General features: G+C 51.9%; 1 protein-coding gene across 1 annotated transcript; it reads left to right on the top strand.

The window, feature by feature from the left end:
* The first annotated feature begins 24 nt into the window (after positions 1-24).
* On the top strand, positions 25-5,315 carry LOC126498295 (sperm flagellar protein 1-like). Its single transcript, XM_050136787.1, is given in 8 exon segments — positions 25-360; positions 757-868; positions 1,683-1,833; positions 2,223-2,424; positions 2,734-2,821; positions 2,904-3,000; positions 5,067-5,171; positions 5,173-5,315. Coding segments are annotated over 8 exon segments (1,023 nt in total). The 5' UTR covers positions 25-122; the 3' UTR covers positions 5,203-5,315.
* Positions 5,316-18,334: the final 13,019 nt, after the last annotated feature.

Genomic DNA, 18,334 nt, shown 5'->3' with positions numbered 1-18,334 from the left:
ACCAGATCTACTATTTCGCCTACCTTCTTTTATTTTAACCATCGTCGTAATTTAGTCCTGCCCCCTGACTGACGTACAGGAGGACCAAGCCTATCTGGGATCGAGGGTGGGCCGGGTGCAGTATGGGTCCCGCCCCTTCCGGCTGTGCCTCGTCTCCTAGCAACGGTCTGAAGCCTCCCGATTTACTCCGCGGCTTTTTGCCGCTGCAAACGCACCTTTCTACCATGTTCAGTGCTTCCAAGCAGAGCTCTACCGCGCTCCTGCCGCCGCCTGAGGTTATTCACAACCTCTGCGCCTGGCTGGACAGGCTTCCACTCAGCCGCCCCAAGCGCCACCTGGCTCGGGACTTCAGTGACGGTGGTGCGAGTGAGGGCGAGGCGCAATGGGGCACATGATGAGAGGGCTCAGATAAGGGCCTCCCTTGAATCCAGCCCCCACAATACCGGGGCGTGGCGGGGGGGGGCGGTTCCTGAGTCCATACTCATGCTCCTTAGGAAAGGCTGTGGCAAACTTGGCCTCCTGTGGCTCTTCCAGCTCCTCTTGGGCTCTCACGCTGTGGTAACTCCGTAGGCTATCCTACCCCTTGGTCTGTCCAGGAGTCTAGGTGCGGTGCCGAGAACTCTCAGGGACAATCACGGGTTCCCCAGGACAAGCTCGTGCCCTCCCCCTTCACTCCGTGCCTCTCATGTGGTCAGAGATTACAGCTGCAACTGGGGTCTTAGCCAAGCAAGCCAAGCTCACCTTGCATTCCCACAGTGCTGGTGGCCGAGATTGTGAAGCACTTCCACCCTGGGCTGGTGAACTTGCACAGCTACGTCCCAGCCTGCAGTACAGACCAGAAGTTGAGCAACTGGAGCCTTCTCAACAGGCAAGGCATGGTTGACCCAGGGACACTCTCTAATGCCCCTTCGCGACAAGTTTCCAGCTGCGGGTCTCTGACTATGCCACAACCAGGATTCCTGGGGACTCCCTGCCGGGACAGCCCACCAAGTAGCCTATTCTCTCACAGATTAGTGGAGGCACATTTTACTCCACCTCCCAAACTGTCCTCAGACAAGCCCCTACCTGTGTGTCTGTTGTGCTACATGACACCAAGAACAACCAGAGTAGGCTGGACATGTCAGACGTAGTCAAATCAAGAGGGAACCCAGGAAGTGCTTGAGCAGAGCAAGGTGGGGAACACGTGCTGCATGAGGGATGTCAGAGCCCCCAAGACTGGCTCAGATTGGATTGGGGGCACTGAAGGACTCAGGCCTGAGCTTATGTTTAAGAGGTTAGAGCTGGAATGAAGGCTCAAGGGAGGTGATCATGCCTGAGTGGGCCCAGCTGCCGAGTTCTGGGACTGTGTCTAGCTGTATCAACAGGACTTCTAGAACAGAAGGCAAGCAGTCAGGGAAACAAGGTTGAGTGCAGAGAACCTGGCCTGGTGGAGCAGAGCGCATCAAGTGTTCTAGGATCTCCTGAGACACAGGCCCACTAGGCCAGGAAGGAGACTGCCATGGGTCCCTGGGCTGCAGAGCAAAGAAGACACCTTGTTAGCCTCTCCTCTCTGAGGAAACTAGATGCTGTCCCGTGGCTGGAAGGCATGACCCACAAGGACAGGACTGCAGGGAGGGCTCCACTCCCAGCCCTTGGCGGCACTGTTTTGAGAGTGTACCCCCCCCCTTTTTTTTTTTTTGCAGGAAAGTCTTTCAAAAGCTGCACTTATGTATCTCAGAGGCCGACATCCAAAAGGTGGTGTCCAACAAGCCTGGGGTTATCGAGTCTATCTTGTGTTCGCTGAAGGAGAAAATGGAGGCCAGCACTGCTCACGGAGGCCCGGCTGGTGCAGCTGTAAGTGTCCGTACATCAGCTCAGCCTGCAAGTGGGCTGTGCCTGCTGAGCTTTGTGCACAGTCAGACAATCTGCCTGTGTGAGAATAAAACAGAGAAACGGATGTCTCTGTGGTCCAGAATGAAACGAAGTCCATACATGAGGTGACAGTAGCCACTTAGGCTCATTCCTGACTTTCCTGCTATCTGGGATCTTCCCAGGCCCCCATCTCCTCCTCAGCCTGAACCACCTACCTGAGATAGTGAAAGCGCTTGAGAGTTGTTCCAACTGCGACCACCCTAAGTCCTTCCCTCTCTTCTTCTGCAGTTTGCCCACTGACCCCGCCCAGAGTGGAGACCAGACATGTGCAGCCCTGCTACACCTCACCTCCCAACTTTTGTACTCTGCAGAAACCAGGCCTCTCCGGTGTGGATGCTGTCCGACCTTTTGGAGGGCTAAGTACCCACTCGCATACCACTAGGACTCAAAATCTTAATGTGGATAATAGCAGCTCATCCGAGCCCCTCTGGGACGCCTATGGAGAGCGTCGCTACATTCCAGAAGGCTGGACACATGACAATCACGAGCTCACAAATCTTCAAAAGAGGGCAGGTATGCTGTGGTACACCCTGGGCCTAGAGGGGCTAGTCGGCTTCTGAGGAAGGCGCCCTCATTTGTGCAGGTCCTGGCTCTATCAATACCCAGAGAGCAACCATCCAAGGGGGAGCCTGTGTGCCATACAAGGAAACCATTTCCAAGCTTGCCAGGGCCCTGACACCAGGCTAGGACCAAGTCCTTCCATGATGATCCTGGGTTTGCTTTACCTCCTATGAACCATGTCCCCTCATCCATACTTACTGTCACTGGTGGGGGCCAGTTGGCAGCAGGGCCCTCCGCTGATGGTGTCTATTTGTCATACAGGCCTACAGAGCCCTCCAACCCCCGTCAGCACGAAGACCCTTCAGAATCAAAGGGATCTGGAGAAAAAGGGCTGCTGTGCTTGCAGAGGGTGGACCCTTATCTCTCAAATTCTCCCTGCCCATCTCCTCATGATCCCTATCCTGGATTAAAGGTCAGTGTTTACCTTTCAGGGACCCAGTTGAAGGGCTCTGGGATCACCTGGCCGACATCCAGCAGCAGCTGGAGGATAAGGAGCAAGCAATAGCCATTCTGCAGGAGACAGTCAAGGTATGGTCCTGTTGGGCATCCCTTGCTGCCTGGACAATCTGGGCTGCAAGACAAGGATGCAGAGGGACCCGTTTGCCCCAGTTTCAGACTCCTTGGCTGAGTTTCTGCAGAGCTGGCACTGACCCAGTGAAGGGCATAAGGGGAGTGCAGGGCCCTGATCAGAGAGAAGCGACATCCTTGGGATTATTTAGAAAGCAGTTTATGGAACATTTGAATCCTTCTCTGAGGCAGAAACGATATGGTGGTTCCCTAATGCACTCACCACCTGCTTTATTGGTCTGTCCACACCACACCCAAGTGCAGCCACAGGGGTACAGGATGGCTGTATGGACCAAAGCCCATCTCAGGAAGCAGGTTCCGGGTGAACATCTGAAAAGCACATAGAAGGGGGACGCTTACTGGAGAGGCTCCTGCCTGCCTCCCACTAGCCTGAACTGGGCCTCATCTTTCTTCCCATCCCCAAAGACCAGGGCCCTGGAAAGAACCCACATGGAGAGTCTAGTGAGCATTTAGATGTGCATGCATACCTGGCTTTGGTACACACCTGGTACGATGGAACACACTTAGCTCTGCAGGGCACATCTGGCTCTAGGATACACAGTTGGTTCTGTAGTGTATATCTAGGTTCTGCAGTGCACATCTGATTTTGTGGTGTATGCCATGCTGTGTGGGCTAATATCTGGCACTGCAGATGCACCTCCAGGTCTGTGGATGTACTCCTGGCTCTGTAACTCCACACCCAGTTCTGCAATATATGGGTTATGCGGTACATGACTCTGAGGGAGAGCATTCTTTCGGTTCTGCAGACACATCTGTCCTGCTACTCTTTCACCAGCAACTTCCAGTGCCCCTTGCTATTTCTTACCTCTCCTGGTACCCCGGGAGTACAAGAGCTAAGACAATATGGAAGAGTGGACAGTCTGGGCCAATGGGCCTCAGAGTCACAGGGGCTGTCGGAAATTGCGATACCATCTCAGTTCTTGCGTTTGTACCTGAATCTTGATGAGTTATCTTCTTGTGAAAACAGGAAAGTGATGTGATATCACTGTGGCTTTGGAGCTGCAGAGCAGAAGAGAGGAAGCAGTAAGGAGAACTGAAGCTCCTGCCTCCGTCTGCCCTGCTTGTTCACAGCCCAGCTCTCCCCACCGCCGCCCAGGCTCATATGCTGACCAAGGGAACTAACTCTTCATTAGAGACCCAGAGAGGAAATAGAACAGCTTGTCATTTAAAGGTTGACACTCAACTGGCCCTTTAAGGGTTGACACTCAACTGGCCCTTTAAGGGTTGACACTCAACTGGCCCTTTAAGGGTTGAGTACCACTTGTAAGTGGCCACTAAGTAAGATACACAACTTTGGAGTTGAAGAGACACCAGGAGTCATAGGAGAAATATATGGTGACAGGATGTATCAAGCATGTGACTGGGCCACATGGGATGGATTCGATTGCTGGGCCTAGCCACAGCTCCCTGGCTTTTCGGTTTGTCGCTGAATAAGAGTTGTAGGAAGGTGTCTAGAAAATAGGCTTTAGACAGTCTCACACTTGTCTGCTGTGAGGCTGGCTTCCTCTCCACCTGGCTCCACAGATTCCTTCCTTCACACTACCTGGGAATGAGGTAGATCCCGTTTTTTTTCTGCCTGAGGAGTGTGGTGGGGTCTGTGTTTCTCATAGGAGAAGGTTTGGGACAAGGTCGTCCTTGAAACAGGTGTGGAGGAACCACAGATACCTGAGCCTATCAGTCCTCTGCTGGGTTCGTAGCAGAGAGAAGGCTCCTGCCCTGCCCTGAATCTAGTCCTTCTAGTTGATACAGAGGGAGTAGACAGAGAGGTCAGGGAGATCCCAGCAGGGAACAGGAGGAAAACCCAGCCCTTCCTGGCCTGCCAGCCCCCTAAGCTCCTCAGGCTCGTTGGCTGTAGAGTCTTCCCCAAGGATCCTGGTGTTCATCTTTCTCAGTGCCCCCACAAAGGGCCTTTGATCCAGCCCCCAACCGTGAGACCTAGGCTTGGGGGACTAACTGGTACATAGGGGGCATCTCTGACTACGTTCAGACTTGTGTACTTTCTGAAGATTTTGCAGATGAAGGTGATGAAGTTGGAGCATCTGGTACGGCTGAAGGACCAACAGATCTGGGAGCTGCTGAGATCTGGGCCCGAGGAGCGTCAGAGCTGGAGGGGCCCCCCATCCAGAGTCGTTCAGACCTTGACCCCGAGCCCAGCTGGAGCCTCGCACTGACCAGGCAGCTTCAGAGTGGGACAAGTGAATGCAGAACAGGTGTAAAGGCCAGAGCACCCTGGGGCCGGAGCCAAATTTGGACAGATTGGAGTTTGGTTCTCCCAATCCCCCAGTGTCTTGTCATCATTATTGATTGCACACTTGTGAGCTCACAGGTGCTGGGATGGGCAATGTCTCGGGGTCGCCTTCCAGGGTGGGTGGGCAGTGTTAACCATGTTGCCCCAGTGACAGCCACACTAGAGTTTTCTGAAGACTCCATGGATGGGACCCCTGGAAGAATTTGCAAGCCTGAGCCTGCTAGGCTTCTCCATTGCAGATGGACACAAAGGGGAAGGGTCACAGGGCATGGCAGGAGAAGGGGATATAGGAGAGGATGCCACACCACTTCTAAAGTAGGCTCGTTACTTACTTTGCCCTGAAGGTTTGGAGAGTCAGGTGAACCTGAACCCTGGGCCTAGATGGCCATGGCAAACTGTACCGCTCTTTGGTTTCAAGATCTGGCTGCTACCACTAGGCTTTGGGACATCCTCACCTTCCTGGACACCAGCCACATCCCAGGGGAGTGGGCATAACTGCCTGCTGTTTAGCTACCTTGCTCCTATATCCACAGTGGGGCTTGGCTGGGGCCTCCTCTACTCCCTCACAGTCACCATTCTCCCTGGGGACAGCCTCCTCTATGCCTTTAGGCCATGGCTGGCCCAGGAAGGGTCTCAGGAAGTAGTAATTGAAGCCCCAGGCTGAGGTCATGGTTTTACAACTGCCCCCAGAGATCCAGGCACCGTTTCCTTCCTGAGTCAGAATCAGAAGCGCGTCACTAGCCGCAGGTCTATCGCCCTCTCCACTCTGAGTCATTTTTCAGAACATTAGTCAGGAAGGCAGTATCCTAATGACTGGCTCTGTTAGCAGTGGTCACCTCTGGTCAGCTGCCTGGAGAGAGAAGCTTGATGCTCGGAACTGAGGCAGGGGACCTCCAGGAGAATAGCCCCTATCGTCTTCCCACAGTCCTAGCCAAAGTACATTACAGAGGGGGGCATCTCTGTTGCATGTGGCATAGTTAGGTTCCTAGTGTCCTTCCTTAAATCACTCTAGAACCTCCCAGATGGGGCTTTCACAGCTCTAGATATAAAGTCATGCTTGTACCTCAGGGAGGCAGAAAGAATGGAGAAGGGCCAAGGCGCTTAGCGCAGGCCCAGGCAGCTCTAGATCTGGCCAGCCCTCCAAGTCCCCACATGCAGTGATAGTACAGGCCAGCTTCTCTGGGCCAGCTGCATGCACACGTGTGCACATGCTTGCATAAACAGGCATGTGGCACACACAAGCACGCTTGCACCCGTGTGGAGGCTGCTTCTTTGAGGAGTAAACAGACTATCCCCAGAAGCGGAGGCCAGTGTTGTGGGCTTTGGTGTGACTGTGTGTGTGACGATGCGTATGACTGTATGTGACAGTGTGATCCTGTGTATGATTAAAGATAACACTGTGACTACGTTCCTCATGCCATGACAAAGTGTGACTGCATATAACTGTGGCATTGTGAGTGGCAGTGGCACTGTGTGGCGGTGTATTTAACTGTGGGACACTATGTGATTATGTGTGTGACTGTAGATTTGACAATATATACAGTGTGATGGCCAGTAGAGGTGCCAGAATGCTAGCCTCAAGATGGACGGCAGAGATGCCGCCCAGGGGCCTGAGAGGCTGTGGCTCTCATGCTGGCAGGACAGGCAGTGTGCCCTGCACGGGCTGCTCCTCCCTGTTCCAGGACTGCCTGCTGGGCCTTGGCCAGCTGATGGGCTTCGGGGCAGAAAGTATGACTGGGAAAACAGAAAGCAAGGCTTTGGGGTGATCAAGTCATTCCCTGGGGCGGAACACACTCAGTACTGGAGTGTGTGTTGTGCCAAGGACAAACAGAGATAAACAAGCGGGGCTTAGGTAACTGGGACCTCGGGGTTTCCCCGGCAAGCCCTGGCTTGCCCACCCAAAGCCAGCACCCCAAGAAGTACCTGGAGTAGAATGGGTGGGGCAGGAGCCTAATTTGAGCTGCAGTACCCCAGGCATGAGGAACTAGGATACCCACTCCCAGGTGACCTGAAAGAAGTCCCATAGTCATGCTAGAGCAGGAATCAGGACCACAGTGGTGGCTTAGTGGTGCCAACCCCACAAGATGCTAACCCTCGGCTACTGTGCCTGAGGACTCCAGGATAAGCAATTACTTCGGCTGACTTTGCCCAGGATCAACAAAGTGCAGGACTAAGAACTCCCTGTGCCCACAACTCCAAGGTTCCTCTTTTGCATCCCTGACTATGGTATCATGTGACCTCTTCTTGGCCAGAGTCCTCTCAGGAATACCACCCATGCTATGGCTATGTCTAGAGTCACAAGGGCCTGTGTCTTAGCTTCATTTCCAGTTACTGTGACAAAACATCCTGCCGAAACAACATAGTGGAGAAAGGGTCTTTTTCAACAGTGGAGAAGCCGCCGCAGCAGCAACAACAGCAGCAGCAGCAGCTTGAGGACGCTGGCCCTACTGCACCGTACTCGAAACAGGGAAAGGAATGCATGCAATACTTTCTGCTCAGCTTGCTTTATTGTACCCAAACCCAGGAATGGTCCCACCCACTCTGGGTGGGTCTTCCCACCTCAATTAGTGTTATCAAGATAATCCCCATAGACAAACTCACATAGACTGTCTTTCATTGAGACCCTTCCCAAGTGATTCTAGATTGAAGTTGACAAAATTAATGGTTACAAACTACAGTTTTGGGGATAGGGTGGCTGGAGCCCCTGAATACACCAGGCTACTTGCTTAAGGGGTAAATCCTTGTTGTGTCCTGGCTAGGGGCACCTGGTTTCTGTAAACTGATGGGGAGAGGGGAACACAGGGAATGGGGAAGAGGAGAGAGAGAGAGAGAGAGAGAGAGAGAACTAAGAACCTAGGGTGCCACCTGGAGGAGACTTGTGGTTCTGCAAGTACAGGAGTAACCTAGGCGATGGAGCTGAAGGAGCTGAAAGTCTCCCAAGGACAAACCTGGCGTTATTGTGCACACCCTCCTTTAATCCCAGCACTCAGGCAGCAGAAGCAAGTGGGTTTCTGTGAGTTTGAGGCCCGCCTAATCTACAGAGCAAGTTCCAGAACAGCCAGAGTTACCTGTCTCAAAAAAAAAAAAAAAAAAAAAAAAAAAAAAAAAAAGTTGTGGACAGATGAAGAATCAAAGCCCCCTACTACAGTACCACTCCCCCAGATTTACCAGTATCTTTGGATAGAAAATTCATTGCAAGACCTGGCATGATTCCTGGGACTGCTGGGGTATTCTTTGGAGAGGACTCTAGCGTTCATGATCTAATTGACATTCTCTACCTTGGTCTCAGGGTCTCTTCCCCTAGGGACCTTACATAGCCATCGAGACCCTGAGTGGTTATTGTTTGTTTATTTGCATTTGTTTGTTTTGAGACAGGGTCTCCTGGCTGTTCTGGAGTTCATTATGTGGGCCAAGCTGTTCTCAAATTCACAGAGACCCATTTGCCTCTGCCTCACAAGTGCTTAAAGGCAGGCAGTTGGACCCTGAGATCCTTTGAGTTTAAGGGTCATGAAGGTTGTTCTTCTGGACCCAAATAGAGAAGTTCTTGAAGGGCAGCTGAGGCCTTCACCTCCCACCCCTGCGGGAGAGACGCCTGGAGGTCAGCCCGCGCTGCCAGCTCAAAAGCCCCAGGAAGTGATCGCAGACCCCAGGTTTTTCCTTTGCTCTCAGTGGTTGTAATGGAAATACCCAGTTTCATCCCCACTTCAGAGAAACTAGAGACCTTTTGGGGAGGGACCAGGAACCAGCTAGTGTCACTTCCCACTTGGTGGACATGTCTCCCATGAACTTAGGGCCAGCGCTAAGCCATGAAAGGCTAGGTGTAGAGAGAAGCTAAGTGGAGCCACAGGACCCAGTCCTTGTTGTGTTTGCTTTTTAAATTTCACTTTATAAACCAGGAGATTGTGGCACATGCCTTTAATCCCAACACTTGGGAGGCAGAGGCTGGCTGATCTCTGTGAGTTCGAGGTCAGCCTGGTTTACAAGAGCTAGTGCCAGGACAAGCTCCAAAGCTACAGAAAAACCCTGTCTCAGGGGGAAAAAAATCATTTTATAGTTGTTCCTGCTATGCAATAAAAGAAATATGAAAAATACCAGAACAAATTAAGTACCCATAAGAAAGGATTTCCTCAGGCTGAGCAGTGGAGACATGTGCCTTTAATCCCGTGCTCAGGAGGCAGAGACTGGCGGATTTTCTGTGAGTTCAAGGCCAAAAAACTACAGAAAAACCCTGTCTCAAACCAAGAAAAAGAAAAAGGAAGGATTCACTCCTGATGTGGTGGTACACACTTGTAATCCTAGAGTTTTTGTTTGTTTGTTTGTTGTTTTAATATGGCCTCACGTAAACCAGACTAGTCTTGAACTTATAGAGATCCTCTCGCCTTTGCCCCTGAGTGCTAGAATTAAAGGGATAGGCCACAACACCAAGTGTTTTTTGTTTTGTTTTTGTTTTTCGAGACAGGGTTCCTCTGTGTAGCAGTTCTGGCTCTTCTGGCATTTACTACGTAGGCCAGGCTGACCTCGAACTCACAGAGATCTGCCCACCTAAGTCTCCCAAATGCTGGGATTAAAGGTGTTTGTTGTTTTTTGGGAGGGTCTTGTTATACAGCCCAGACTGGCCTCAAACTTGAAGCAACCCTCTTCAGATGGCCTCAACCTCTGTGGCTCTGATCCGCCACTTGGATGTTGAGATTATAGTCTTGAGCCCTCAGGCCTGCCTCAGAGGACAGTTTTAGGAAGAACACTTCACTGTGCCACTTCTTAGCTGTTGTCACCTCTGAAACTTTGTCCTCCCGCGTCTGCCCTTCCCTTTCGTCACAGTGCGCTCTAGGGGGTCAGCACTCACTAACCGTCTTTATGCAAAGAAAAAACTAAACCACCGGCGGAATCCCCTCTTGCAGGACTTACCACACTCCCTGCAAAGAGAGTGGTTTTCAGGACATTAGGGCTGCACCCAGAAAAGGAGTGTGCGCCTAGGAACCATTCCTGCCCGCTCCCCCCCTCCCCACCAGTGATGACAGTGACCATGCCCACAGAACCAGAGTTGAGATTCTGATGGGTCAGACCACTGACCAGGACCAAATGCTCCATCAGCTATGTGAACCTAACCCCTCTTTTGTTTCCCTTTTCTGTAACATCTTAGTTTCCACTTGCTCCTTGAAGATGGACCCGGGTCACTGAACCCCTTATCTCTTCTTCCCAATATGTCCACTCTGCTGAGACCCCTTTTCTGCAGCCTTCTCCACTACTGAGTTCTTTGACTGGCACACCGGGGAAGTAGTTAAGCCTGTTCCAGTTGCTTTTGTCCAGTAACTATTAACACTCAAGGACACACAGGGATGGAAGTGACCTGCTGTTAGTCCCTTCGTGCCTGGTCAGGTCTGCAGAGGCCTGGAAGCCCAGCTGAGCAGTTTCCTCATTTGCAAATGAGAAACACTGGCTCCCCGGGGTGATACAGCAGGGTGTGACTCCGACTGACAGACTGGAAGTGGTTAAGACCCTTGCAGCTGCTGTTCAGCAAGATCAGCTGCCTTTCGTCTCCGGATGACCCCACCTGGCCAATCTAGGGATCTCCCTTCCTTCCCTGAAGTTTGGCATGCACAATGAGAAAGTCTCATTTTCCTCATTTTTCTTTTAAGTTCTTCCCCTTCTTGGCTAGAAAGGACTCGGGCTCACGTTGATGTTCACATCAACCATTTGCAAGGTCTCCTGGGGAGGGCACCTGGGATGGGGAGCCCCTCTGATGTGTACAAAGCCAAAGACGGCTGTGCTGGGCCTGCTCATGAGAGGCCTCTGGCACTTCCTGATAACGGAGAAGCCTAGGCGCGAGTTCCAACTGAAGGCAGGAGTACTTTCAAGGGTGGGGCTGGCTGGGAGTGTGGTCAGCAGGTGCTGGGTGCACACAGTGGACCATCTCAGCTAAGAGAGGTTGGTACGGCGCGACAGTGCTCTCTAGTCACCGGAGCTGGAGAGATGGCTGAGCAGTTACGGCCTCACGCTGTACTTGCGGAGGACCCAAATTGAATTTCTATGATCCACAGCTGCCTATAACTCCAACGGATCCGACACTCTCCTCTAGACTCCTCAAATACATAGTTAAAAATAAGAATTTTAAAACTCAGCCGGGCGGTGGTGGTTCACGCCTTTAATCCCAGCACTCGGGAGGCAGAGGCAGAAGGATCTCTGTGAGTTTTACGCTAGTCTGGTCTATAAGAGCTAGTTCCAGGTCAGGCAACAAAGTGACACAGAGAAACCCTGTCTCAAAAAACAAACAAAAAAAAAATTTTTTTTAACTCACTTAGATTTGGCCCTAATATCATGTTGTGGAAACAACTTCATTTAAAACCTGAAAGTTGTGCTGGAGAGATGGCTCAGAGGTTAAGAGCATTGCCTGCTCTTCCAAAGGTCCTGAGTTCAATTCCCAGCAACCACATGGTGGCTCACAACCATCAGTAATGGGGTCTGGTGCCCTCTTCTGGCCGACAGAATATTGAATGCATAATAAATAAATAAATGTTAAAAAAAAAAAACCTGAAAGTTTCATTTCAGCTGCTTTAGGTCAAGCCAGAGATTGTACCAGAAGACTTAACAATAGACAAAGGAAATCAGAAGTAGGTGTTATGGGCAAATAGGAGAGGATCCTATGCCATAGTGGACAACTTGTTTGAAGTAAAAGATACGATGTGTATGCATGTATATTCTGGTGGGGGGGACCATGACCCAGAGTACTCCTGGGGGTTCTGATGCTCAGAGTGTCTGGGAATGTCCCTCTCCCTCTGTGCTGATGTTCAAAGGTCTGGGCCACATCTCTCTGTGGTAAACTCAAAGTGATTGGCAGCAGGACCTATCAGGACTCCCCCATAGTGGGCACCATGAAAGGCAGGTCACGTGTCTAGGAAATAAGTGGAGGGGCTGAAGAGCTGGCTTAATCAGGGAAGTGTGTGCCACACAAGCACAAGGACCCGAAGTTGGATCCCCAGCACCTACAGAAAAGCCCAGTGCAGCGGTACATGCCTGTAATCCCAGCTCTTGAAGGCAGGGCTGGGTTCGGGATGAGTGGACAACAGAGGATCTCAGGAGTTTGCTGGGCAGCCAGCCTTGCCTAATTGGCAAACTCCAGGTCAGTGAGAAATCCCTTTTCAAAAAATAAGGTGTGAAATGTTTGAGGAAGACAGCCAACATTAACCTCTGATCTTCACACACACACACACACACACACACACACACTTGTGGGGGGGTATACTAAAGGCTGGACAAAAAAAAACTATTGAAAGTATTTACCTATTTTCTGTACAACTCAGACTCTCCATGATAATGCACTGTTTTATAGTTAGGAAGAGTGGAAATCATGATTCCTTCCAGGCCTGTGAGAGAGCACCACCCTGGCGCTGCTTGGTCATGTGTGTTTCTGACATGCATTTTCACAAACTGAAAAGGACATATGTGTTCATAAGAGCTAGAAGAGCCCTGGAAGCTGAGGATGTGGCCGGGTGAGGATGGTGACCTCCCATGGCCAGTTCATCATACTCTCACGGTGACAAAGGGGGACACGTACATGGTAGGGGGCCGTGGTGAGAATGCCGTGGCGAGGTGCTTCACCTATTTTCAGGGGATGTTTGCTGACCACCCCTGCTAAACACCTTCACTTTATCCCCTGAACTAGTCAAATTCAAAGAAGGTTGGGCAGGGTAAAGACAGGGTGGTACGTGGGTGCTGGTCTCCATGGTGCCACCTTAGCCTACAGATACCAGCCTCAGAGGGCAGTCTGGGCAGCAATGAGCCACCTCTGCCCAACCCGGGATCCCAGAGCAAAGTATGAGAATGAGCCACAGTTCTACCTATGCCTGCCTGGTGTGCCAAAGCTTGCCAGAAAAAGCCAGACCCTCTCTCGATTCTTCTTTAAGCCTAATGACTGTCTTTTATTCCGCTGTCCCAGTATCCTGGTGGTCCCCTACCCTTGGGCACCCACCCCAGCTACCCCTCACCTCGGCTACGTGTAGTGCATCATGAGCTTGGTCTTTCCATACTGTTCTGCCTTGTCTCCCACACTTAGCTGTGGAGGGTTGAGGGACAGTGAGACCCTGGAACACCCTTCACCCTCCACCGTCGCCCAGCCTGAAGCTCCCTACATCTGAGTTTCTTGGCATTTTCCACACCCCAAATTTAAGCCTGAGTCCCCATTCACTCACAGACATGCACCATCTCCCATCAGACAAGTTTGCCCATGCGCATGCGGTACAACCCTACATGCCCACTAGTCTCTTTGACCCACTGAGCAGGATGTGAGCCTGGAGCTGGGGTCAACCTGGACCTGACCTAGAGATAGAGGACCTGTCTACTGAGGCCTGTGATTGCCCTTCTTTGTTCAAGGACAGCATCCATGAGTCCAACAACAGAGGACCCAGACTATTCCAGACTCAGGAGGTTCACAGCCTTTCCAGCCATCCCAAGGCCCAGGGCATGAGTTCCATTGGCCACATGGCCTGGGAGCTCCCTGGAGAGATGGCAGCCTTCAGCCCAGCCAGATCAGGCCAGATGGCCTCTCTGTTGATCAAGAGGGACAGGTTTCCTGAGATACTGTGGATGCTGGAATCAGGAGACACGGGTGCTGTGGACCAGCGCCTAACTGTTCCTCAATTTCCTCTCAGCAAATAGGGAAAAAGCCACAGGCCCAGGCAATGCTGAGGGACTCAGGCCTGAGCCAGGAATGAGCGAACCTGCCACAGTCAGCCTAGAGTCATTCCCGGTTCAGCTGGTTAAGGGGACAAGGGCAGGGTTTGGTGGGACCTAAAGTGTTGACGCCTCCCTACCATATGGAAGCTTAGCAGGCCGGCATGTGTTACACACGAGTGTATACCTGTGATGTGTGCACATGCGAGGAGGGGTATTTCTAGACAGATGTATGATGTGTGTTCCTGGGGGTGGCATGCCCATGCATTTGTGTTCAGGATACCCAGCTCAGGTGCAGGCTTTGGCTTCCAGCCTGTTGTACCAGGGTCCCCTGCGGTGGGCAGTCAGGTGAGCACACTGGACAAAAAAAAAAAAAAATTCTTCTAGGGTGGAACTTGGAGAACTGTTTGCTTCGTGGCCTTGGAGGGCCAGCAGGAGTTCCCACGGCCAGAGTTTTTCTGATTTGTGGTGTGGGCAGGGGAGAAGGAAAGAAACATCAAGAAGCTGAGATTATTTCCCTAGAGGGAGTGACAGGCTTCAGCCTTGAAATGAAGCCCTGGGGCAGGGACGAGCTCCACCCAAAGCCCAGGGCCATCTGTGCTACCCCACTCCCACCTCCAGAGCCAGGAGTAGCCTGGGCAGTACTAGCCACAACCCCTCTCAAACCCCGAGGACTTCCCATATCACCCCGTCTTTCCCCGCTGAGGGTGCAGACCAAGATCTAGTTCCTGGCCTCAAATCCACATTCTCTGTATAAACTGGATTAAGGTGAAAAATCAGAACACCCAGTTGAACTCAAAGTTCAGATGAAAGGGTAATTTTTGATTTTGGTATCCTAGAATGGGAAGTATTTATGTTAAGAAATTGTCCATATCTTTTCCCAGCCTCAGGCCTAGGCCGTGGTGGCTTGGCTAACCGAGGAGGTCAGGATTATTAGTAAATACAGAAGCAGCTGGGGCTAGAGGGCTCCGTCGAGAGCATTTGCAGCTCTTGCTGCTCTCAGGCTTGATTCTCAGCACCCACATGGTGGGTCACAACCATCTGTAACTCCAGTTCCAGGAGATCCAGCACCTTTTTCTGACCTCCGTGCGCACCAGGAATGCACATGGGGCACATATATACATACACAGAAAATAAAGTTGTCTTAAAAATGGGACCATTTATGGCGTGTTCCTCTGGGAAATGGTGGACTAAAATCAGCCAGCACACCATGTGCACTGGCTTCTTCTGTGCCATTGGCACCTGGCACTGTGGCTCCTGAATGAGTGGCTGGCGAGGCTTGGCCTACACCACTTCTGCTTCTACAGTCAAGTTTGCAGACAGAAGTCTGAGAGAATTGAAAGACCAGGGGAAGTGCTACCATTTGACACATCCTGGTCCACAATACATGGGCCAAATTACATAATAAAAAAAGAAAAAGGGGAAAAACCAAAAAACTCATCTGTGTTTTCTGAGATTCAAATCTGACCAAGGCTCCCAAACGTGTCCCAGGCTTTTGTGTGTGCTCACACGCACTTGCACCGGTGGGCACACATTTGAGGATGTTGGGTATCTTCCTCTATCACTCTCTGCCTTGTTCCCAGAAATGATCTCTTACGGAACCAGAAGTTAGGCAGGTTTCTTTTAGGCTGGCTGTCCAGAGAGTTCCCTGGGTCTGCCTGTCTCTGCCAGTGCCAGGGTTCCAAGGACATACACCCATGCCTGGCTTTTTTTCAACAGATATTGAGGATTTGAACTCAGGTCCTCCTGCTTCCGAGGCAGGTGCTTTGACCCACCGAGCCTTCTCCCAAATCTGGCTCGTGTCTATTCGGTAAGGCCTTATGGGATCAGCTATTAAATTGTCTCAGAATGGGGACACCTCCCCCACCTCGCTGGGCAGTTTTCATTGCATTTCTACTATTTTGAGACCTGTTTGCAGCTGGTGTGACCCACAAACCCCTCATGACTGGGGCTCAATGGTAGGATGTTTTGCCTCGCATGTGTGCTGCCCTAGGTTCAATCCCCTGTACCGCCAAAACAAGCAAACCTCTCAGGTTCACTGTCCTGGGGTTTGACAAATGCTTTCAGCTGTGAGCGTCACCTCTTGGGACGCAGCATCCTGGCAGCCTATCGTTATGACACATGCAGCTTCTACCTACTGGTCCCCTCTTCATGGCTCTCACCCTTCCTGTGGTCCGAGGCGTGGGGTCCAGCTGGGGATCATCCTTGCTCCACTCTTGGGAGACCAGCGACTTCAAGTTCTCTTGTCTTGAGCATACATCTTGTGCAAAAATTGCTCAGCCAGGGCTGGAGAGATGGCTCAGTGGTTAAGAGCATTGCCCGCTCTTCCAAAGGTCCTGAGTTCAATTCCCGGCAACCACATGGAGGCTCACAACCATCTATAATGAGGTCTGTTGCCCTCTTCTGGCCTGCAGACATACAGATAGAATATTGTATACACAATAAATAAATATCTTTAAAAAAAAAAATGCCCAGCCATTGGGTGATTGGGTGCAGCAAGTTTATAAAACTCCCAGGGGCTTATGCCATTTCCACACACATTCTGGTGTATTCTGGTGGATGGATACCCTGAGGCCAGAAGAAATGGCTGAGCAGCATGGCTGTGGTGAGCTACTGTTTAGGGTACCGCTGACAGCCAGCCTAGTCTGTCCTAGGCTTGATACGTGGTTATTCCCAGAATATTATTAGTCACAAGGAGGAAGGAGAGGCAAGATGGGATGTAGGGCATACTGGTATGTGCTTATGTTGGGGTATAGGAAATGTTGGGCTACATTTCCTGTACCCCCAACATACAGTTACATACAGTGTGAGGCCTACTTGGGTGTGGGCATCCTGATGTGTGAGACATGTTTGGCCGTGGTGCCTGTGGTCTGTGGGGCATACTGAAGTGTGGGAATGTTGGGCTGTGGTACACGGAGGGATACGCGGCATGTTGGACCATGAGGCATACTTGAATTTGGGGAATGTGGGCTGTGCAGTATACTGGGGTGTGGGGTTTGTTGAGCCGTAGGGCATACTGGGTTAGGGGTCATGTTGGTTTGCCAGACATGCTAGGGCTCAAGGCATGTCGGAGTAGCAGAGAGATTGGAGGAGGAGCTCAGCCTTACACAGTGGCCAGTGCAGGGACTGAGGTCTCCACTGAGGCAGGCTGGCAGGCCCTTTCCTTGGGGGAGGGGAGAATTGCAGCCAGGGAGTCCAAAAAAGTTGAGGGTGGACTGCCTTGGAGACTGTAGCCTGGTGCTACGTGAGGACAGCTGCAGCTCCCCTCTACACCCCCCCTGCCGCCCCCAGCTCTGAAGGGCACGGGATGGAAGGAGTGAGTGAGGCGGCCTGAAGGCCACGGCTTATCGTCGGAGTTCCGTGCCAAGCACGTCCTCCTGATGCACAAGGATACTTTCTGTCTCCTAAGCAGAGGGAGGCAACCTCGTGCGCTAGCGTAGGGGCCACTGCTGGGGGCTACGCAGTTGGTGCCCTTGGCAGCAGGGATCTTCGGGGGGGGGTCTTCCTGGGGCTGGAATCAGGCTGCAACCCCCCAGCCTTACCAGGTGCTGAAAGGATGCCCATGGAGAACTCACCATGAGGGATGGGAAGAGGGTCCACGTCAAGCTAGAGTGCCCCCTTCTGCCTTCAGGCCCTCTCTCCCTGTCACTGCAGATCTTAGGCTGGGGCCCAGGGGCAGGTGGGAGCCTGGCTCTGCAGGCAGTGGGGCTGCCCTAGGGGCTCCCGGCATCCTGTTAACAAGTTTAGAGTTCATTCAAGGTATTGGAGTGACATGAAGGAACTTGGCAAAGGGGTACCTGTGGGTAAACCTGATGGATAGCCAGTCTTTGAAAGGGGCTGAGACCCCAGGGGTCACATACAGGACCTTCTGTAAGTTATGGCCAAGAAGGTCAGGCTCAAGCTAAAGTCTTCTTTATCCTTAACTTCCTGGCTCCCAAGGAAATCAGCACAGCAACCCAAGAGGGGTCTCCGAAACATGGGTCACTTAGCCTCCACAATGTTTGTGACTCCCTGTGGCCCATGGGAAACATAGTGGGCCACTACCTAGCCAACCCCCATCCTCTGCAAGACCAGCTGTGGGGCCAGACCAAAAGAAGGACAGTACCTCATATACTTTTAGAGGGACATCTGTTCCCATACTGGGCCACAGTCCAGCTCTCCTGTCGTGAGGGCCTCTGGTCTTTTTCAGGGCCTTGCCGTTACCAAGTGTTGGCTTTATAATCTGGAGGAGGGGAGAAGACGGAGAAAAAGCAACGCATGCAGCAGCGTTAGAGGGTGTCCGAGACTCGCCTCACGTGTTACCTCATCTCTCCCCCTCTCTCAGTCTCTGTCACTAAAAGTCTCAGCCCCCTCCCCTCA

This window comes from Alexandromys fortis, unplaced genomic scaffold (assembly GCF_014885135.2).
Source record: "Alexandromys fortis isolate MF-2015 unplaced genomic scaffold, M_Fortis_MF-2015_v1.1 scaffold_3, whole genome shotgun sequence".
In the NCBI taxonomy this organism is placed as follows: Eukaryota; Metazoa; Chordata; class Mammalia; order Rodentia; family Cricetidae; genus Alexandromys; species Alexandromys fortis.
This window is presented reverse-complemented; position numbering and strand designations above follow the sequence as displayed.